This window comes from Leptonychotes weddellii, chromosome 7 (genome assembly GCF_054177405.1).
Source record: "Leptonychotes weddellii isolate Sample4059 chromosome 7, ASM5417740v2, whole genome shotgun sequence".
In the NCBI taxonomy this organism is placed as follows: Eukaryota; Metazoa; Chordata; class Mammalia; order Carnivora; family Phocidae; genus Leptonychotes; species Leptonychotes weddellii.
Genome location: NC_138375.1, coordinates 63,264,597 through 63,284,340, shown reverse-complemented (window position 1 = coordinate 63,284,340; position 19,744 = coordinate 63,264,597). Strand labels below are relative to the sequence as shown.

Here is a 19,744-nt window from a genome sequence, read left to right as displayed (position 1 = left end):
ATACCCTTCCTGTAGAGACAATTCTTGGTTTTCTTCTTCAGGACCACTGCTATCACTCTGTAGTTCAGGTTCATTCTCATCTTTTCCTGGCAAAGTTTCCCAGCTTTCATCACTTGACGACTGATCTTTTTCTGTACCAGAAAACCGATGAGGCAAAGAGGCAGACCATTCTCCATCACTGCATTCTGAACTGCAAATTTAGGACAGAAATACAATAACTGTCACTATTTGTGCATTTGTCATTTGGAGGCATCAGAGTATACAGTGGACGACTGATGCCACACATGCTTCATCAGGTGCCAAGTCAATTTAAAAAAATATTTTTAAAGTATATACATAAATAAATACATTCAGCAGAATGTAACTTTTTCAGATGAATAAAGCATATGGCAAGTTATAGAATATCAATTTATTATTTTCTTCACTAAAGTAAGTAATTCCATGGTGTTTAGATATAGGTTCTTTAGTTTTTAAGCCTATTTCTAAATAAAATTTTAATTATAATTTGGTAATCATAGATTAAATGCTTTCTGAAATAAATAATAATAGATTTATTACTCATCGGACCCAACTAAAACAATTTTTTTTTTTTTAAAGATTTTTATTTATTTATTTGACAGAGAGAGACACTGCAAGAAAGGGAACACAAGCAGGGGGAGTGGGGGAGGGAGAAGCAGGCTTCCCGCGGAGCAGGGAGCCCAATGCAGGACTCCATCCCAGGACCAGGATCATGACCTGAGCGGAAGGCAGATGCTTAACGGAAGGCAGATGCTTAACGACTGAGCCACCCCAAAACAACTTTCTAATTACATACTGACAACTGGGGACATATCCTCTATGAATAAATTTCCACTATTAACCATGTTTTAAAAGCTTAACCATTTTTTTCCTTCCTTTTCTTACAAAAGACTTTAAAATGAAAGGAGATTCAAATTCATAAAAAGCTGCACTGACTAATCTTTACTGAAGTCCTTTGGTAGGACTGTGAACACAAAATAAATTTCAATGCAAGAGAATATGTAGATAAGGAACCAAAGGTATGATAAAAGGGTTAACGAAGAACCTCAGAAAATGACTTTTGGTTATATTTAACTTTGGTTCATTTGGTTACATTTAACTACTCTTTAAATTTCAGTTATCTTGTACGTATTAATGGTGAAAATAAATCTTAAATGCCCCTTCCAATGATACCAACCATTCTGGTCAAGAATCCCCTTAAAGATTTCCCTTTGTGCCTTGATTTTTGAAAAACAAAAAAAAATATTAATAAATTTTAGTTTGATAATTAGTAAGAAATAACTTTTCTTTATGATGATATATTACTAATGGTTACATTATTAATGATATATTAACTAGACTAGTTAATGAGTTCCTCCTTCTATAGGCAGATGAACCCAAGAGATCAAGATGCTATTAAGAAAGAGGAGCGCTCATGTAAGCTCTGAGAAGTTAGAGGTAAAAAAATAAAATCAACTTCCAATCTTTAGTAAATGATGGGCAGCAGGGCACAAACATTCTAGAGAAGGAATGCTATATAGCTCTGGTATAGCAAGTAAAAGGTGTTCCTTCAGTTGGATAGACCCTGATTGCTTTTATTTTGTAAAATTTTCTATAACCCCCAAAATAATCTAAGATCAAGTAAATCACTTCTAGATTTGTGCCAGTGTAAAAATCTAACAGAAGATAGATTTAGAAGATTTTCTGAACTAAGTTTCCTTGACTAGGAAGCCTCTCAAATTTAAAGCTCTATTACCAGCTCCAATTTTTGTATGTCATTCACAATTAGGCTAAGCTTTCTTTATTAATTTGTGGCAACTTTACTTATTTAAAAGAAAACCTCATATTTTAAACATTTTATGATCCTGTCCAGAAAAACAATACCTAAAAACCTCTGAATTTTTTTTAACTTAATGAAATAACTGATGGACTATTTCCAAATTTTAATATAAAAAGAATGCCTATGATCAATAGCCAATATAAAACCTATGTCACAGATTGGTAAATTCAGCCTTTTGGCCAAATTTGGCCCCTCTACCTGTTTTTCTTATGGTCTCTGGATTAAAAATGTGTTTTTTCTTTTCTTTACAAGTTTATTTTTAATTCTGCCTCTTAGTCAGCAAAATCTAAAATATATACTATCTGGCCCTTTAGGAAAAAAATCTGCAGATCCCCCCCCTGTATCATTATTACTCATTATATATAATCCTCACCCCTAAGTAGGTAACTTTTAAATATATATCCCTAGCCCTGACCATCTGCCCTCCAGACAGTTTTAGATTTTCACCCTCCTTTTTATAAAACAAAACTTATCTGACAGATAAGTCTCTTCTTGATTTTCTATCTGCTAACAGTATTTCCCTGCTCGCAAGCTGAAAATCACATATATTTGACCCCTCACAAACTCCTATGTTTAAGTCCTTTTTACTTTCCATTCTTTCTGTAAAATGTCTTTTTTTCCATTTCTCCTAAAAACCCTGCCTCCAGTATTTTTCTCCAAACCTAGACCTAGACAGTCAATTATTAGTTGGTGTCCCTAAATTTAACTTCATTCCATCCCCTCACTTAAAAGATGCATTTTAAATATCACTATTGCTTCAATTTATATCAAATAGTCCATACATAATATTACTCCAAATCCTTCACTTTTTTACTAAAGCAGTATTTCACAAAATTAAGCCATTTGCCTACTGCCCTCACAATTTTTGCTGCAGTCATACATTAATGCTGTGTCTTAAGGTACAGTAGTTGAGAACACAGGTTCTGGAGTCCGTCTGCTTGGATTTGAACCCACCACTTATTAGTTGTGAAAAAGTTAGTTAACCTTTCTGTGCCTTTATCACCTCACACATCAGGTGAATTTAGTAACAGTACCTAATAACTCACTGAGTTCATATAAGTAAATGAATTAATACCTACAAAACATTGTAACAGTGCCTGGTAAATAATAAGGCATCAGTAACTGTTAGCAAATCTTTTTTTTTAAACAACTTTCTTTCTTTTTTTTTTTTTTTACTCAAATACTGTATTTCCTTTTCAGGTTTATGGAGATGTTTAAGTGAATACTGTAGATAAAATGTTTAGAACAATTTTTGGAAGATGCTAAACATTTAGTAAAGGGGGATAGTTACTTTATTATATAAGCTGTCTGCTTAGATATTTCAACTGGATTTCCAACCAGCACACCACCATTTTCCTCTTTTCTCTACTGAAGAAAATCTACTCTGAACTCTTGGTTTGTCTTACTGAATGTCAAGATCAGCCTCCTGGTCACCCAATCTGCTTTAGTCTTAGTCTCTCTTTATACCAGGGGTCAGCAAACTATGCCCTGACCCATTAGCCAAATCTGGCCACCTGTCTGTTTTTTAATGGCCTGGAAGCTAAGAATGTCTTTTGCTTTTTGTTTGTTTGTTTTGGGTTTTTTTTGCATTTTTAAATGGTTATATAAGTACCTATATAATATCCTTGATTTTGCCTTTTGGTCCACAAAGCCTAAAATATTTACTATCTGGTCACCCTTTGAAAAAAGTTTGCAGACCCCTGAGGTTCAGAGAAGACATAGCAAAGAAAAACCAAACATAGGTCAATGGAAGAGAAATCACAGAACAGGAAAGGGTGAACAAACTGCTCAACAGAAGCACTAAAGTAAAAAAAAAAAAAAAAAAAAAAAAGGTACCAAGAAAAGTCAACTGGATGTGAGAAAGAAGAGGTCACTGTTCACATCAGAGAATATAGAAATTATACTGGGAGTTAGATTTCAAGGCATTTAAAAGTGCAGAGTGGCGGTATAGAAACAGTGGGTATGGAATATTTATTCTGAAAATTCAGGTGGAAGAGAAAACAAACAGGCAAGTGGTTAAAGGAAAAGCAAGATCAAAAGAAGGTTTCCCCTCAGGATTTAGAAAAATTACAGAATGAGGTGGAGGGAAGCAACTTTGGTCTAAGAATAATAAAGTCAGGTGTCAGATATGACTATAGACACAGAATGAGACTACTCACCTCTCTTTATTGAAGAAAAAATTCAAAATAGGAAAGGATACTAACATGTTGCAATATGGAGAAAGGAAAACAAGAAAGTTCAGATTTAATTATTTTACTATCTCCAGGAAAGCAAGAAACAAAGTTATTTACTAAGAGTGACAGGAGTGTATGGAACTAAAAGCAGAGAGAGAAAAGATTTAAAAATAACTTTTCAAGTAGAATAAGCAACAGAACAAAGAGGACACAAAACAATTGTGGAATAGTGAGGACCCATGTGTACTTGAATATAAAAGCAAATATTTGAGTTAAACATTTTAAATTCTCAAAATGAAACCTAAGTACCACTTTGATTTTCATATGGTCTTTCATTAGTATTGTCTCCCGTTAGCATTTACAGCTATATTCAAAAGCAGACAACTGTTAACTTGAATGTTACATTCTACACATTCAATTGTGAACCAAAAACACTTTTTTCACATATAGAATTAAATTAATGTGATTTCTAGACAAATAAGATAATTTGTGTAGTACGAATCTTAGATAGAAATAAGATACAGAAGTATAAGCATCCATAAGCAATCTTACTCCTTAAATATCCCAAAGAACTGGTTTGTTAGTCTTCCCTGGCATTTATCACATCCATAAAAACTGAACTATAGAGGAGCCTCAAGAAAAGTGAAATTTTGGATAATTTTGTCATCTGACTAGCTGAGGATCAAAAACACTTTCTGATTTTTATTGAAAATACTCTGGATGGAAACTATGTTAAGACGTATCATCTTCAGACAGTACACTGAACATAATCTAAGCAGTCTGGGGCATTTTACCGGTAACAATGAACTATGTTGTAATACACTGATACAAATGGTAGTTGTCCAAATCTATAAGGCTGCTTAATTTAGTAAATAAGGCCCAGATGGTTCTGAATTGTGCCTGCCTTTTACAACTTTCCAGTCTTTTCCCTAAATATCAGAATATTGTCATCTGTAACTCCCTAATGTGCCTGAGGAACAAAGCTCTTTATCCCTAATTTACTCCTTCTAAACTTTTACGAACTTGGAAATAAGATTAAAAGGTTTGCTAAAATGTTACAGCATATGCTTTAGGATCTTTGCTGGCTGCTCATTTGCTTTATTTGTTGGGACACAGGGATATCAGAGGAGGTCCTTCTGCAAGGAGCTTAATTTAGTCTCATGATAATTACCTTTGTTTTATCTTCCTCATAAGGCTGCCGAACACCAAGGGAACAGGGATCATTATTCGCATTTACAGTGTACCTGGCATAAAATCTGACACTTAAGAAGAAGATTTCAATAAATCCTTTTTGAATATAACAAACTGAAATCAACTAAATAGCTGATATTCCTTTTATTTTCCCAACATGATCATCAACAAAAACGCTGTCCCAACATTTTTATCTTAGGTAAGGTGTTTTTGTTTTTGTTTTAACTTTTTAAGCAATGTCAAGGCTCAGGGACAGAAAAACTCTGAAACCTCAAGTGCTCTAAGAAATGGTCAGTGGGTGGCATGCCTCTTCCTTCACTTAGACCCAAGGTTAAAATGTGCTGGCATGGTTAAAAGGTTCTTTTAAACTCAAGATCTTGTCATGAAACAGTTATTAAAATTCTCAGGGTATATTTCAAAAGAGCAGGATGTTAACCTTAGCTCTTTGGTCTAATTCCAAGTCTGGTAATTACATACTGCCTATTAAAATTCCCCTCGCAACTCTAATTTAGGTGGTGTTCGGTTCCTGTCAAACAGCTCAGAGCAATTCTACCAGCTGTGATGCTTATTCCATAGAGTGTAATGTTTCAGATATGATTAAGTGATCACTTAAAAGTTTTCAGGGAGGAAATAGATCATGCATTCATTCAAATACTTTTCACTTTTAAAGAATATATGAACTATGTATTTTTTTTGAACTATGTTTTTAAAAAGTGGCCAAAATTCCTATAACTAAAAATGATTTTAGTTAAGTTCTGGATAAGAGGGTTCTATTTGTAGCTATTATAATATAAACATGACAAGAAAAATTTTCAAGTACAGCATCTTTAGGTTTTATAAAGCAAACTCAAAAAGAATCTCAAAGATTCAAAGCAAAGGGTATTTATACTTTCTTTATCAAGATACTTACTGTACAGTCACTGTGTTTCCCCATTTCTCCAGTCTGCTATTATCAGAACTCAACAGGACTATAGCAAAACATCAAGTAGATGAACAAGTGGCAAAATGAAACTAAGCAGGAATGTATGGTTATTAAATTTCAACCTTTATCTGACAGCATATTAAAAGACATTCTGGCAACTGTGATCCTTTGCAGGGATTTGAGGGCAGAGGAACTGGAAACAGCATAGAAATAGAAATACTCCGCAATCTGTCCAGACTACTGCAATCTGGTCCTAAACCTATCTCAAGGCTTACAGATGGCAAAAGTGAGTGGAATCCTAGGTAAAACCATTATACTTGAGAACTTATTCTGTGATGGTAGTCTTAAACAAACAAATAAAAAACAACCCCAAGTGTTTCTGGCATTTCAATGTGTCTTAAAGACTGCTCCAAAATTAGTTCCATCTTTTAAGCACAACCCAACTTCAGGTTCTATAAATCAATATATTATTAAAAAGTGAAAGAAAAAGAAGTTTCTATTAACTGTGTTTTCTTTCTCTGTATATTCTATTTGTAAAAAATCTATCATTATTTAGAATACTGACATATCACTTAAGGAAACAAATTATAATTAAACATACTAAGACAACACCCTATAACCATTCAAAGTCCATAGTCACTCTAGGCAAATAAAACACTAATACTAATGACACACACACAAAAATCAATTTAAACCAAGAAAACTACTTTTGAGGTTGATAAACAATGCAAAAGTTTCATCAATTTTATTAGATGACATTAGGCCTGACTATAAAAAGCAGGGAGACTAAAAAAAAAAAGAGGTTTTTATTTTTGATTAGTGTGTCTCCAAAGATGAAGGCATGGCCAACTTAAATTATTTTCTTCAAGAAAGCAAAAATGTAACTGGGGTAAAAATGCAACCCTCATACTTTCAAAAAGACAAGTTATCTAAGAAAGTAAGTTGATGTTATTATTATTATTTTTTAATAGTAACCTAGAGGTATAGTAAAGTTTCACAATCCAGTCCAAAAATCTTAGGGCTGAGTATGTTTTGAAATTCAGATTTTTTCCCCTGAGATTTAGAAATACTACTTAACAATTCCCAGTGGGGTCCAACCCAACCCAAAAACTCAGTAATCAAACACTTTCATATTTCTACAGCAAAATGTTAGGAATGCTTCAGAAAAAGGCCTCATGTTAGTTCAGATCCAGATCTGCATCAAGTAAGTTAACACCAATTCAGGTTTTGCTGTCAATTTCCATTTTAAGAATTCTGTGGATTTTGCATAAAAGATTGTGAAACTAAACTGAAAAAACAAATAAGTTAGGCAAAGGTTAACTAATTTTACCCTTAAGCTTAAAAAACAGGTCATATAAATATTGTCTGCTAACCCTTGAAGTTTACAAACTTCAAGATAGTAGTAGAAATTATATTTCAACTGTTTCTACAAATCACTTACATTGTATTATAGAAGCTTTATCCGTATGTCCTAAAAAAACCCAATATATTTTATTAATTTTATGACAAGAAATAAAATATATAAAATGTATTCATATTTAAAAGGAAAAATTTCTTCCTTTGTAGTACTTTCTAGTTAAAAAAAAAGTAACCGTTATTTCTACAAGTTAATAAGATCTTGAAACTGTACTGTAACTGAGCAAGGTTGGCTTCAACTAGCTCAAAAGGATATGTGAAAGCCTGGGCTCTGGGGTAATGAAAAGTCAGAAGCTGGACAAAAGAAATTTTCCATTTCTCTCTTCTCTCTATGGTCTTACAGTTTGGGGGTGGGGGGGAATTCTATATAAAGGAACCAGAACCAGAATGCCTATTCTAAGAAAAGCTGTGAGGCACCTGGGTGGCTCAGTCGGTTGAACGTCTGACTCTTGAATTTGGTTCAGGTCATGATCTCAGGATTGTAAGTTTAAGCCCCAAGTCTGGCTCTGCGCTGGGCATGAAGCCTGCTTAAGATTCTTTCCTCCTGTCCTTCTGCCCTTCCCCACCCCCACCCCCCTCACCCCACTCATGCTCTGTGTCTCTCTCTCTCCCTCTTTAAAAAAAGAAAGAAAGAAAGAAAAAGAAAGAAAGAAAGAAAGAAAGAAAGAAAGAAAGAAAGAAAGAAAGAAAGAAAGAAAAGTTGTATGTTTTTTTGAGAATATCCATTTGGATTGGGCAATAAGTAGAAATGCATATTCCAGCTCCAAAATTTACTAGCTTTGTTACTCTGGGAAGTTAACTTGCCTGTACTTCAGTTTCTAGGTCTATAAGTGGGGGAAATAATAATATATACCACATTGAGCTGTGACCAAAAATCAAATGCTACATAAAAATAGGTAAAAATAAACCTAAGGATAAAAAGAGCAAAAAGAAGAACAGAGAAACAGGTGACATTAATAAATATTGGCAAAGTTAATAAAACATTATCAAAATTTTCTGTAATCTGAGTCACTTTTTAAGCCCCAGATGGATTAACATAGAATTTTTAAAAAAATATGATAAATGCTTACCTTGCATTTTGTTAAATGAAATACTATGAACTGAAATAATTAGTATCTTTATCCTTCTGTAATAACTAATAACCATTATCTGAACTTACAATTTCTATAAACTCCTGAAATGCCCCAAAGAAAGTTTCTGTAAATAACTAAGCAGTAGTTTGCAAGTGTGGTTAGCACTCAGAAAATAAGAGTATTTGGCCAGTCAAAATACCTAATTCCCTGACCACGTCATGGAGCCCATCCATCAAACATCATGGTTACTCGAAATAAACCACTTTGCTTGTTACACAATCTGACAAAGCACGAAATCTTACCTATCTTCATCCTTGTCATACAGTTGGTAATAATCTCCACAGCCATTCCAAAAGGTGTTATCCACCACTTCTTGCCTTCCTGCTGTGGCTCCACTTTCCGCTGTTATTTGGTTATGTTCTGTTTCCCTGTGCGTAACTCTTGAGTAAGGTGGATCCAAGAACATGCAATCATGTTCTCCATCGTAGTCATCACATTTTATTAAGAGGTCATCTGAGCCATTTTCCTCAACTTCCAAAGCCTCCCTCCATCTCTGAACACTTCTTTGTTTAGCCTCATGCCTATTAAAACCTGTTTCTTGGTCCACCTGGCTTGAACTTATCAGTTTTCTAACTTTGGGCCTCACTACCTGTTCAGGAAAATTTCCCTGGTTCTTGGCCTTATCACTAGTATTTTGTTCACTGCAGATATGCCCGGGAGCACACACTGCATCTTCAGCTGCATTTTCTCCCTGACTCTCCTGGCTAGTATCATTTTGTTGTTCCTTTCTAACAACTTCATCTTCAGAAGAGGACCTCTGAAATTCCTGATTGTTCTGACTCACAAACTCAGTATCACCAGTAGAACTTTTGACTAAAGGTGCTGAATCTAACTCTTCAAATTCATCCCTTATTTCACAGTTGAAAGAGGGAACTGGTGGTGAAAGACCAGTGTATGCCTCTACCTCTCCATTTGCCAATTCAAATATTGTATTGCCCAATGCTTCCTGATATCCACCACCTTCCACAACTTCTGCAGAAAGCTGAAGACGGTCATTGGCCTCTCCATGTGTGCCATCTGGATCGTAAGAGTCAGTCTGAACCAATGAAATTCCATTTTGTACACTTGAAGCATTGCAAGCTTCTGTAGTATATTCTCCCTCAGAGTGATTATGAAGATCTGTACTGCTTCCTAAAGTCTCCCTGCCCTCCTCACTATGATGTACTGCAGCAAAGGATGGACTGCTCTCAATGGTTTGATTCAATGTTGTATCACAAATGCGAATTTCTGTTTCACTTTTTTCAAATAAAGTGTCGTTGGGTAAAGAAGAATGAATTTGATCCGATGGACTGGAACCTTCATAGAGAACAAAGAAAACACATTTGGAGACATTAGATATAATTTTATTTAATAATGACTACTTAAGTAGAAATTATGCCAATTATTATGCACTTGAATACGAGTGAATTCCTCTGGCAGGTACCTCTATGCTCCCTCCCTTAACCGAGAGGGCACACTGGTAACCCTATGAGTTCATTTAAGCCATTGTACAGCCCTCAATATCCTCTCCCTCAGATGTCTCTTGGAGGTTTTTCACCTAAATCCTGATACCTAAAACATTCCGTAAAAAACATTTAACAGGAGAGGCATAAGTCAAGTCATAGGGTAACCAATCTGCCCTCCCAGTTGTTAGGGTGCACAATTCAAACTTAACTTCTTTTATTATGGGCAGGTAAAAAAACTTTAATAGTACTTTTGATAGATAAAAGAACAGGTTACAGATCTAACAGAAATGAAACTTTACTGTGTTTGATGTCAATTCAGAAGATTATATCTCAGTCTCCAGATATAAAATATTAGATTTCTATCCCCAAAATAGATTTTTTATAATACATCTGTAATAATAAGTTAACTTTAGATATGCTACAGCTATGACTACAAAACAACAAAAAAAGTCAACAAGTTTAATCTCTTTGCCATAGTTTGTCATAATCGTGAGACAAGAATAAAATCATATCTATTCTATAAATCACTTTAAGCTTGACTACCTTTTATTACCACTAATGTAATAATAAAAAAATGAAGATATTTGAGTTCTGTTTGAAAATATCTTGTTTAGTTGGGACAAAAATTTATAAATTATAAATAACTAAAGAGCAGTCTCGTCATATCACAGAAAAGCTTCTTTAACAGAATGAACTTATTAGCTAATAATTTAGACTCTTGTTTATAAATGACAGTAAAAATAATCTAGAATTATCAAATTTGCTCAGGATAAGAAGATGACCACACTCTAGTCCAAAGATGTGTAATTATAGTACAGGGATATCTGCAAAATACTTTCCCAAACCACTTAATAATTAAGAAATTTTACTTAAATAACTATTATTTGACGTATGTATTTCATAAAATCATTTTAAAAAACAAATTAGCCAAACTAAATTATTTGGAGATACAATTAAAACAAAAAAGCTATTAAACATAATATGCAAGAAAAATATATTCAGTTCACATTAAAAAGTTTTTGACTGAAAGATGAAGATCTCCACTGGCTGAAGGATGTGATAAGGTAATCACTGCCATGGCAATGTAGTTATATTTTAACAATTGGCCGTATTCTATTTTCTTCTATGTTTAAAGGTATATAGTATGCATATTAAATTCAATTAGAATATCAAAATAGAATTTCTTGATAGGAAATGTACATTTGTATTCATAGATACATAAAACCCACACATAATTTCAAATATTACAAGATCAATTCCTACATGCTTATTAATAGCTCTTATATAATCCCATGTTGCACACCTGAGGAATTTTCCTTTGGAACATCATCTAGTTCCAACACTTCATAGTCATCACCAGCCCGACCTAAACTTCTTTCATGCCTGGTCATACATGGTTTAAAACTGACATATGCATGTCTTCTTCCGTATCTCCTGCCTGTGATTGTCTGATATCCTCCTGCTGGTTTGGGCCAGGCAGCCTTGCTGGATTCTTGATCCATTGCTGAAGAACACAGTTAAAAATAAGAGAGGCATACAATGACTTTTATTCTGGTGACTAGTAGGGTAATATTTCAACAGATATGCTATTACTTGCCAGATCATATGCTACTGAATATCCAGTACACCTTACTAATACTGTAAAACATACTTGAAAAGTAAACATGAAATACTATGAGAGTTATGTGCCTCTTTACCCCAAAAAATAGCTTTTAAAGTTTGATACCTTTAAGGTATTTTAGATTTTTATGATGTAACCTACTAAAAACAATTTTTCATATGCCAAATTCATATGCCATATTGCAAAAGCTCATTAAGGACTGGACAATGATCCTCCAAATTATCTAAGTAAAGTACCTTATGTATAACTGCTAATACTTATTTGTTGAATTACTAGCACATGAAATGATGGTTTCAATTACATTAAAAGTGAATGCATTCCTATCCAAAGTAATAGCTAACTTCTTTAACTGGCATCTGTACTATCATAAAGAACCAACTGAACCATAATAAAACATATCCCAAATATTAGGGTCAGATAAAATTCTCCAAAAGAAAATAGCAATGAGCCAAGTCAAAGACATGCTACCTCATCTTCGAAAACTACCAATGGTATACACTATGGTAGCAAAAGCCATCAACATTTGAACAACTTTAATACTAAGTTCTGATGGCTAAAGGATATATAGTAGTAAACAGTAGCACCTTTAACTAAGAACATTACCATGCCATATATAAAGAGTTTAAATTTCTTTAGTCAATTAGATTTTACATATATTATACAAGAACTAAATAAAATATTTTCTCACAGTATATGAAACAATCAATGGAACAATTACATATTTTTGTTTTATTGCATTAAAATAAGAAATAAAATTGTCTCCAAGCACAAATGAAAAACATATATGTATTTCTAACATGCAGTTATCAAGTTTTACATTATGTTTTTTAATCCCCTCAACAAACTTATGTGGTAGATACTGTACTTCATTTTAAAGATCAAAAAAATTAAAGTTAAAATTCAGTATTTAGTAACTGTCCAGTAACTGAATAGTATGACTCCAGAACCAGTACCCTTAACAACTCCTCCAAAGGAAAAGTCTCCAAAATGGAAAGCACAATAGCAGCCAAGGGGGTACGGAAGGAAAATAAGAATTTTTATTTATACTTATTTTCATATCAAAAATTAGAAATTAAGCTTTACAAATATTCAGTATATTGATCAAAAATGGCCTTAAATAAGACCATGATCCCAAGTCATGTACAGTATTCAAGGTATCTAGAGAGAAAAATACAAAGTCCTCAATGTAGAGGAACTGACAAAGACACTTTGCTTACCTGCTGGCTCTTTTTCAGTATACTGTGACATATATGGCAGTTTTCGTGTGCCCAGTTCAGTGCAATTATGGATGTGATTTAGTTTTTACTCACACAGTGAATAAGCTGCAGAAGATTCCTACAAAGAAACCATGGATTAAACAAAATAATAATGCAAAACACAAAACAAAAATGGCAAAACTAATACTCCTCCTACTGAAGCTCTTCATTAGCCCCGTAATATCAGAAAAATACAATCTGATCTGACAAGTCCATCAAAAAACCTTACAACTATCAAGATGGCTATTTGAAAATTTACATCTCCTCTTGAAAAACCTTGTTGTAAGTATTTATCATCCTTAAGACTGACAATGATAACAACACACATATAATTTAAAAGTAAATAAGCAAGTATATTGGAAGAAGTGTTTACTGAGGTATGTAACCAAAATATCTGGGAGTCTACTACACTATGCTCTCTTTGCTTCTCCACAAAGCAGTAGAGTTCCTTTAGCCCTGGCACTGTTAAAAGAAATTAACCCTAAGAGTACAGATTTTATTTTTAAAATGTATAATGGTTTATAACAATTAAAAATTAATGTGTATAAATAATGATATTTTTTAGTCAATTTATCATTCAGATATTTTAATCCCAAATAAGAACCTATTGTAAATTAGAAAAACTAAATATTTTATTATCATGTAACAAATATAAGAAGACCTTCTTTTGTTTTGAAATTAAGACATTTACTATTTCAAAAGTTGCAACCTGTGCTTTTTTTAAGTGTGGTAAGGGCTTACATTTCTATTTAAACATCTTATTTACTTAAACAATGGAGCTACTGCTAATTGCCTAACGCTTATTAGAAGATGATACTTCTGCAAATGAGCTTAACCGTGTATGTTATCTCTCTAGCCATAGATAACTATATATTAACATACATAAGAGTACACACAAACATTCTCCAACATAAATTATAAACTCAGCAACAGATTGTGATCCTCTAATATATCTGAACCAAGTCAGACTGTTAGCAACAACTAAAGGGTAAATAATAGCAAAAAAAAAAAAAAATCTTCCCACACTGGCAAAAATATAAGCTCTAATTAATACTGTTTTAATACTAAGAAAAATGATCTGAAATAACTTGAATCTTCACATATTCACAGTACAGTACACGGCAACTGTAAAGCATGACCACGGATTTAAGTTCACGAGTATTTTACCCCAAGTCTTTTCTTTAGACTAAAGCTTTTTTCACTATGTTCCAGGCATTATTTCCAGGGCTGAGGATATGATAACGAACAAAGTGGACAAATATTCCTGCCCTCCTAAAACTACAGTATGTGGTACAGACACTAAACAAAACAAGAAGTAAATAAATGTATGTTAGACAAAACATACTGTGGAGCAAAATAAAACAGAGACTGAAGAGTTGCTGAGGGTGTACAATGAGAAACAGGGTGGTTAGGGGAAACCTCACTGAGAAGGGATCATCTGAGCAAACACCTTGTGAGGGAGAGAGCCATGTGTAAATCTATGGAAAGAACATCTCAGGCAGAAGAAACTGAAGTTCCTGAGGTGAGAACTTCCAGAAGCGATCACAGCACGAAGTCTGGGATGGAATGAACAAGAGAGGAAAAAAACAGATGAGGTGAGAAAATTAATTAGGGTGGGTGGGTGGAGGGTGAGGTGGAAGAGATCACATAGGCCCTTATAGGATAATGCAAGAAATGTAGGTTTTATTCTGAGTGAGCTGGAAAACCACTGAAGAGTTCTGAACGCAAAATAGATACTACCTAACTTCTGTTTTAAGAGGAAGGAACACTCTGGCTACTGTTTTCAATAGACTGAAGGGGAACAAGGCCAAAGGCAAGGAGCCTGGTTGTAGAGCTATCGAAATCATACTGCCAAGAGATGACAGTAGTTTAAACCAGGGTAAAAATAGAGGTGGTGAGAAATGGCCAGATTCTGAATAAATTGTGAAAGTAGTGTCAACAAAATTTTCTGATACGGGTTATAAAATAAGGATTCAAGGTTGATTCTAAGTTTTATAGCCTGAGCAACTAGAAACGTAAGAGTTACCATTAACTGAAGTAGGAAAATTTGTGGAAGAAGCGAGTTTGGAGAAAATATCTTCAGTTTAGTTTTAGATGTGTTAAATTTGAGGCATCTATCAGACATTCAAGTAGAAATGTTAAATAGGAGCCTGGAGTTGACTAAAGAATGTTGAGCTGCCAGTATAATTTGGGAGTTACCAGTATATAAATAATATTCAAAAAGGCGTGAACTTGGACAGGACATCTAAGTGTACTTGGAGAAGGAAAAAAAGAGTCCTGAGATGATTCAACATGAAGAGGCCTTTAGGAAAAAAGAAATAACAGAAAAATTGACAGAGGCCAATGAGAGAAAAGGAAAATCCAGGGGTGTGGATGCCAAATGAAGAAAGTACCTCAGACAGAAGAACTGATCCACTGTGCCAAATGCTGCTAAGAGATAAAGTATGAGGAGGATCTATAACTGGCCGCTGAACTTAGTAACATGGAGGATACTGAAGATCCTGACAAGGGCACCGCTGGTAGAATGGTGGATGTAAAGCCTGATCAGAATGTTGTAAAGAGATAGTGAGAGAAAAGGAACTGGAACTGGAAAGCGTACAAAACACTGAAAATCACTGTTTCTGAATAATAGGCTGGTTTTGTTTTGTTTTTTGTTTTTTAAGATTTTTTTTTTTAAGATTTTATTTATTTGACAGAGACAGACACAGGGAGAGAGGGAACACAAGCAGGGGGAGTGGGAGAGGGAGAAGCAGGCTTTCCGTGGAGCAGAGAGCCTGATGTGGGCTCGATCCAAGGACCCTGAGATCATGACCTGAGCCGAAGGCAGATGCTTAACGACTGAGCCACCCAGGCGCCCCTGTTTTTGTTTTTGTTTTTTTTTTTTAAGTAAGCTCCACACCCAGCATGGAGCCCAACTCAGGGCTTTAACTCACGACCCTGAGATCAAGACCTGAGCTGAGATCACAGACACTTAACCGTGCTGGAAACTTAACCCACTAAGCCACCCAAGCACCCCTTAAAAATCTGTCTTTAATCTGATTCCAATTGCTTCCTAAAGATATTCTCTTCTGAACCCTCCAACATCCTCATCTAAACTTAAGTCTACTTGTTTTCAAGGCCTATGACCCTGGCTCTGATATCTTTTGATTGTACTTCTGAGTTAAGTCCACTGATTTGAATCCCATATTCTCGTGTGCGTGCGTGTCTGTCTTTACTAGATCAAACAATTGTTTTCAGAAATTTTACGTAAGGAGGTAAAATTCAGGTCCTTGCATGCCTGAATTTTCATCTCTCCCTCACGCTTTAGGTATAGCACAAGACAAAACCATTTTTTCCAAACTCTGAGAGACACTGTTTTCCAACATCCCATGTTGCATATGGCATCCTATTCTGCCCATTTATTTCTCATTTTTTTGGTAAGTAAACCAATTTTTCTCCTTGGACTATTTAGGATATCCTCTTAATAAATGATATTCTATAATGCCACAAGGACTTTTTAAGGGGCAGGCCATTTTAAAATTTCTCCTACACAGCCCTGATTGGGCTGTTTTAAAGACTTGTGTCAGTTTGTCTCAAAGATTCCTTTTTCAAAATTCCTATTTTCTCTGTATTTGGCCTACCTAGATTAATCCTTTGTCTGCAAACTTTTCTTTCTTATTTTCACTCTATGAAATGGCAAACTTCATCCACTTTTACTTCCAGCCTTTCAGTATTCTCTGTTATAATCTTTTAAATTTCTTGTACTTTCTTGTCCTCTGCTTTATTATTTTCAAAAGTGCTTCATGCCCTATGAATAAAATGTAGAATAGAATCTCTCTGTAGATACTAATTATTTTTATTTCACCTAAGGCCAGCTCTAGTCAAGTATCTACAACAGTGTTATCTCATTTCCAAGTAAAAAAGTATAAAGAAGAAAAAAAAAGGCAGAACAGGGAGGAGAGAGGATGAATAACAAGAAATGAATTTGTATCTCAAGTGAATGAGAAACCTTCAGTCTGAGTTCTTTCTGAAGAGATGTTTGCTTTGCTGAATTAGTCTCTTGCTCCTTGTACTAATCACGTAATAAGTAACATATGATTCCTCTCTACTTGTGACAATTATTCAATTCAAATGCTTTGGGACTTTTACATATTTCTTACTAAGGTAAGAAATAAAGCAAACTATATATATATGTTGCTGTCTAAGAATTAAAGGAGAGAATCGGCAAAGTATTAATTCTAGATCCTATCAACCTAGCAGTCATCACTTTATCATTTTAACTAGGATAGATATGCCAGCAGCTACAGCGAGACAATAAAAACAACCTTCAAAAGAATACAACGGAAAGCATGGGTATGGAATACACACCTCCCACAGCAGAATTTAAAGAGTGGTGATTTTAAAGACAAAGGCCTTGTTTTATTTTTACTTGAATGCACTATTAATGAACTGCTTCTAATACACTGTCTAACATAGTATGTATTTAAATGGCTGCTGAACAAATAGATGAAAGAACAAACAATTCTGTTCTACAAATTCTTTGATACTTCTTCAAAAAGCAGAGACGAATCTGCACCACTTCAGTGTGGGTTGTACTTAGTGACTTGTCTCTACTGAAGACAATGTGATAGTAGTGACAACGTATAAGGTACAAGATTAGGGCATAAAAGGCATTGTGGCTTCCTCCTTGCTCTCTCTCAGCTCATTCTCTCTGGGAGAAGCAAGCTGCCATATCAGGAGATCATTCAAGTAATCCTAAGGTCCACATGTTGAGGAACTGGCAGTTCCTGCCAACAGCCAGAAGGAACTGAGGTCTTCTGGTAACAGCCATGTGAATGAACCACCTAGGAGGCAGCGCCTTAAGCCCCAATCAAGTCTTCAGATGACTGCGGTCCCAACCTATATCTTGACTGCAACCTCATGAGAGACCTTGAGACAAACCACCCAGGCAGAGTGCTCCTGAATATCTGACTCAGAAACTATGAGATATAAATGATCAGAGCTAGTACGTCTATTAAAGCATAACTAATTATCCTGCAATAAATAGCAAACACAAATAATTTAAATTATGTGCACTTAGATACTGGATTTTCTTATACTTCTACCTATTACTAGAACAAAGATTTTCCAATGCCAACTCATGAAAGTATATTTTCTCCCTTTTAAAAGATCTGCTTATTCTCAGCATAGGAAGTGCCATGCTAGGGCTGACAGTATCAAAATGAATTACAGTGGTGTTTTGTTTGCGGGCAATGTCAGACCTGCTGCTTAGCTCCTTTATTCTACCTATCCTCTAACAAATATTCACTACATAGCTACTGCCATCAGGAACACTTACTTTTAGAATTTAAATCTAGCTGACTTAAGTGAAGTTTTAGGCAAAGGGAAGGAGAAATTAGCTGAACTTCCAGAAGAGTTTCAACTAAAAGCTTGGATCTATACCCCTGTGACCTATTTGCTGGGAGCCAAAAATGACTCACTTAAAAACAAACAAACAAACAAAACAGAGGTATAAGTGACATATTAGTATGGGGTATACAACATAATGATTCGATATTTGTACATAGTGCTAAATGATCATAAAAGTAAATCTAGTTAACATCTATCACCATAAATAGTAACAGAATTCTTTTTCTTATGATGAGAACTTTTAAGATGTACTGTAGCAACCTTCAAATATACAATATGGTATTATTAACTACAGACACTATGCTGTACATTACATTTCCCATGACTTATTTTGTAACTGAAAAGTTTGTACCTTTTGCCCCTCTTCACCCATTTTGCCTGCCTCCCACTACCACCTCTGGCAACCACCAATCTTTTCTCTGTATCTATGAGCTTTTTTACTGATTCTACATATGAGATCGTACAGTATTTGTCTTTCTCTATCTGGCTTATTTCAGTTAAGTATAATGCCCTCAAGGTCTATCCATATTGTTGCAAATGGCAGGATTTCATTTTTTTTTTTTTTATGGCTTAATACTCCATTGTACACACACACACTGCATCTTTTTTCTTCCCCAGGAAAATCCCTTCCTCTTTTCTTCTTTTCTTTCTTTGCCTAAAACATTCTCTCACAGTTCTGGAAATTAAAGGTCCAGAATCAAGGTGTCAATAGGGCCATATCTCCTCCCAAAGGCTCTAGAGGAGAAACCTTTCGCACTTCTAGCTTCTGGTGAATGCCAGCAAACCTCTGCATTCCCTGGCTTTATACCACATCTTCCTTATCCATTCATCAATCAATAGACACTTAGGTTGTTTCCATATCTTGGCCATTGGAAATAATGCTGCCAATAATATGGGGGTGTATATATCTTTTCAAGTTAGTATCTTTGTTTTCTTCAGATAAACACCCAGAAGTAGAATACCTGAATCATATGGTAATTTCTATTTTTAATTTTTTGAAAAACCTCCATTCTGTCTTCCATAGTGGCTGCACCAGTTTACATTCTCCCCAAGAGTGGAAAAGGGTTTTTTTCTTTTCATATCCCCCCCAACACTTGCTAGGTCTTGTCTTTTTGATAAAAGCCATTCTAACAGATGTGAGTTGATATCTCATTGTGGTTTTGATTTGCATTTCTCTGATTAATGATGTGGAGCATCTTTTCATGTACCTGTTGCCCATCTGAATGCTGTCTTTAGAAAAATGTCTGCTCATATCCTCTGCCCATTCCCTAATTGGATTGGTTTTTTGCTGTTGAGTTGTATGAATTCCTAATATATTTTGGATACCAAGCCTTTATCAGATATATAATTTGCAACTATTT

General features: G+C 34.6%; 1 protein-coding gene across 1 annotated transcript in view; it reads right to left on the bottom strand.

The window, feature by feature from the left end:
• Positions 1–19,744, bottom strand: part of PJA2 (praja ring finger ubiquitin ligase 2) — a 71,215-nt gene that overhangs the window by 35,305 nt on the left and 16,166 nt on the right. The window contains exons 2-5 of the mRNA XM_031020767.2: positions 12,957–13,074; positions 11,422–11,622; positions 8,916–9,969; positions 5–190 (exon numbers count right to left, since the gene is read on the bottom strand). Coding sequence (XP_030876627.1) covers positions 5–190; positions 8,916–9,969; positions 11,422–11,622; positions 12,957–12,987 — 1,472 coding nt within the window. The 5' untranslated portion in view covers positions 12,988–13,074. The remainder of the gene's footprint in view (positions 1–4; positions 191–8,915; positions 9,970–11,421; positions 11,623–12,956; positions 13,075–19,744) is intronic.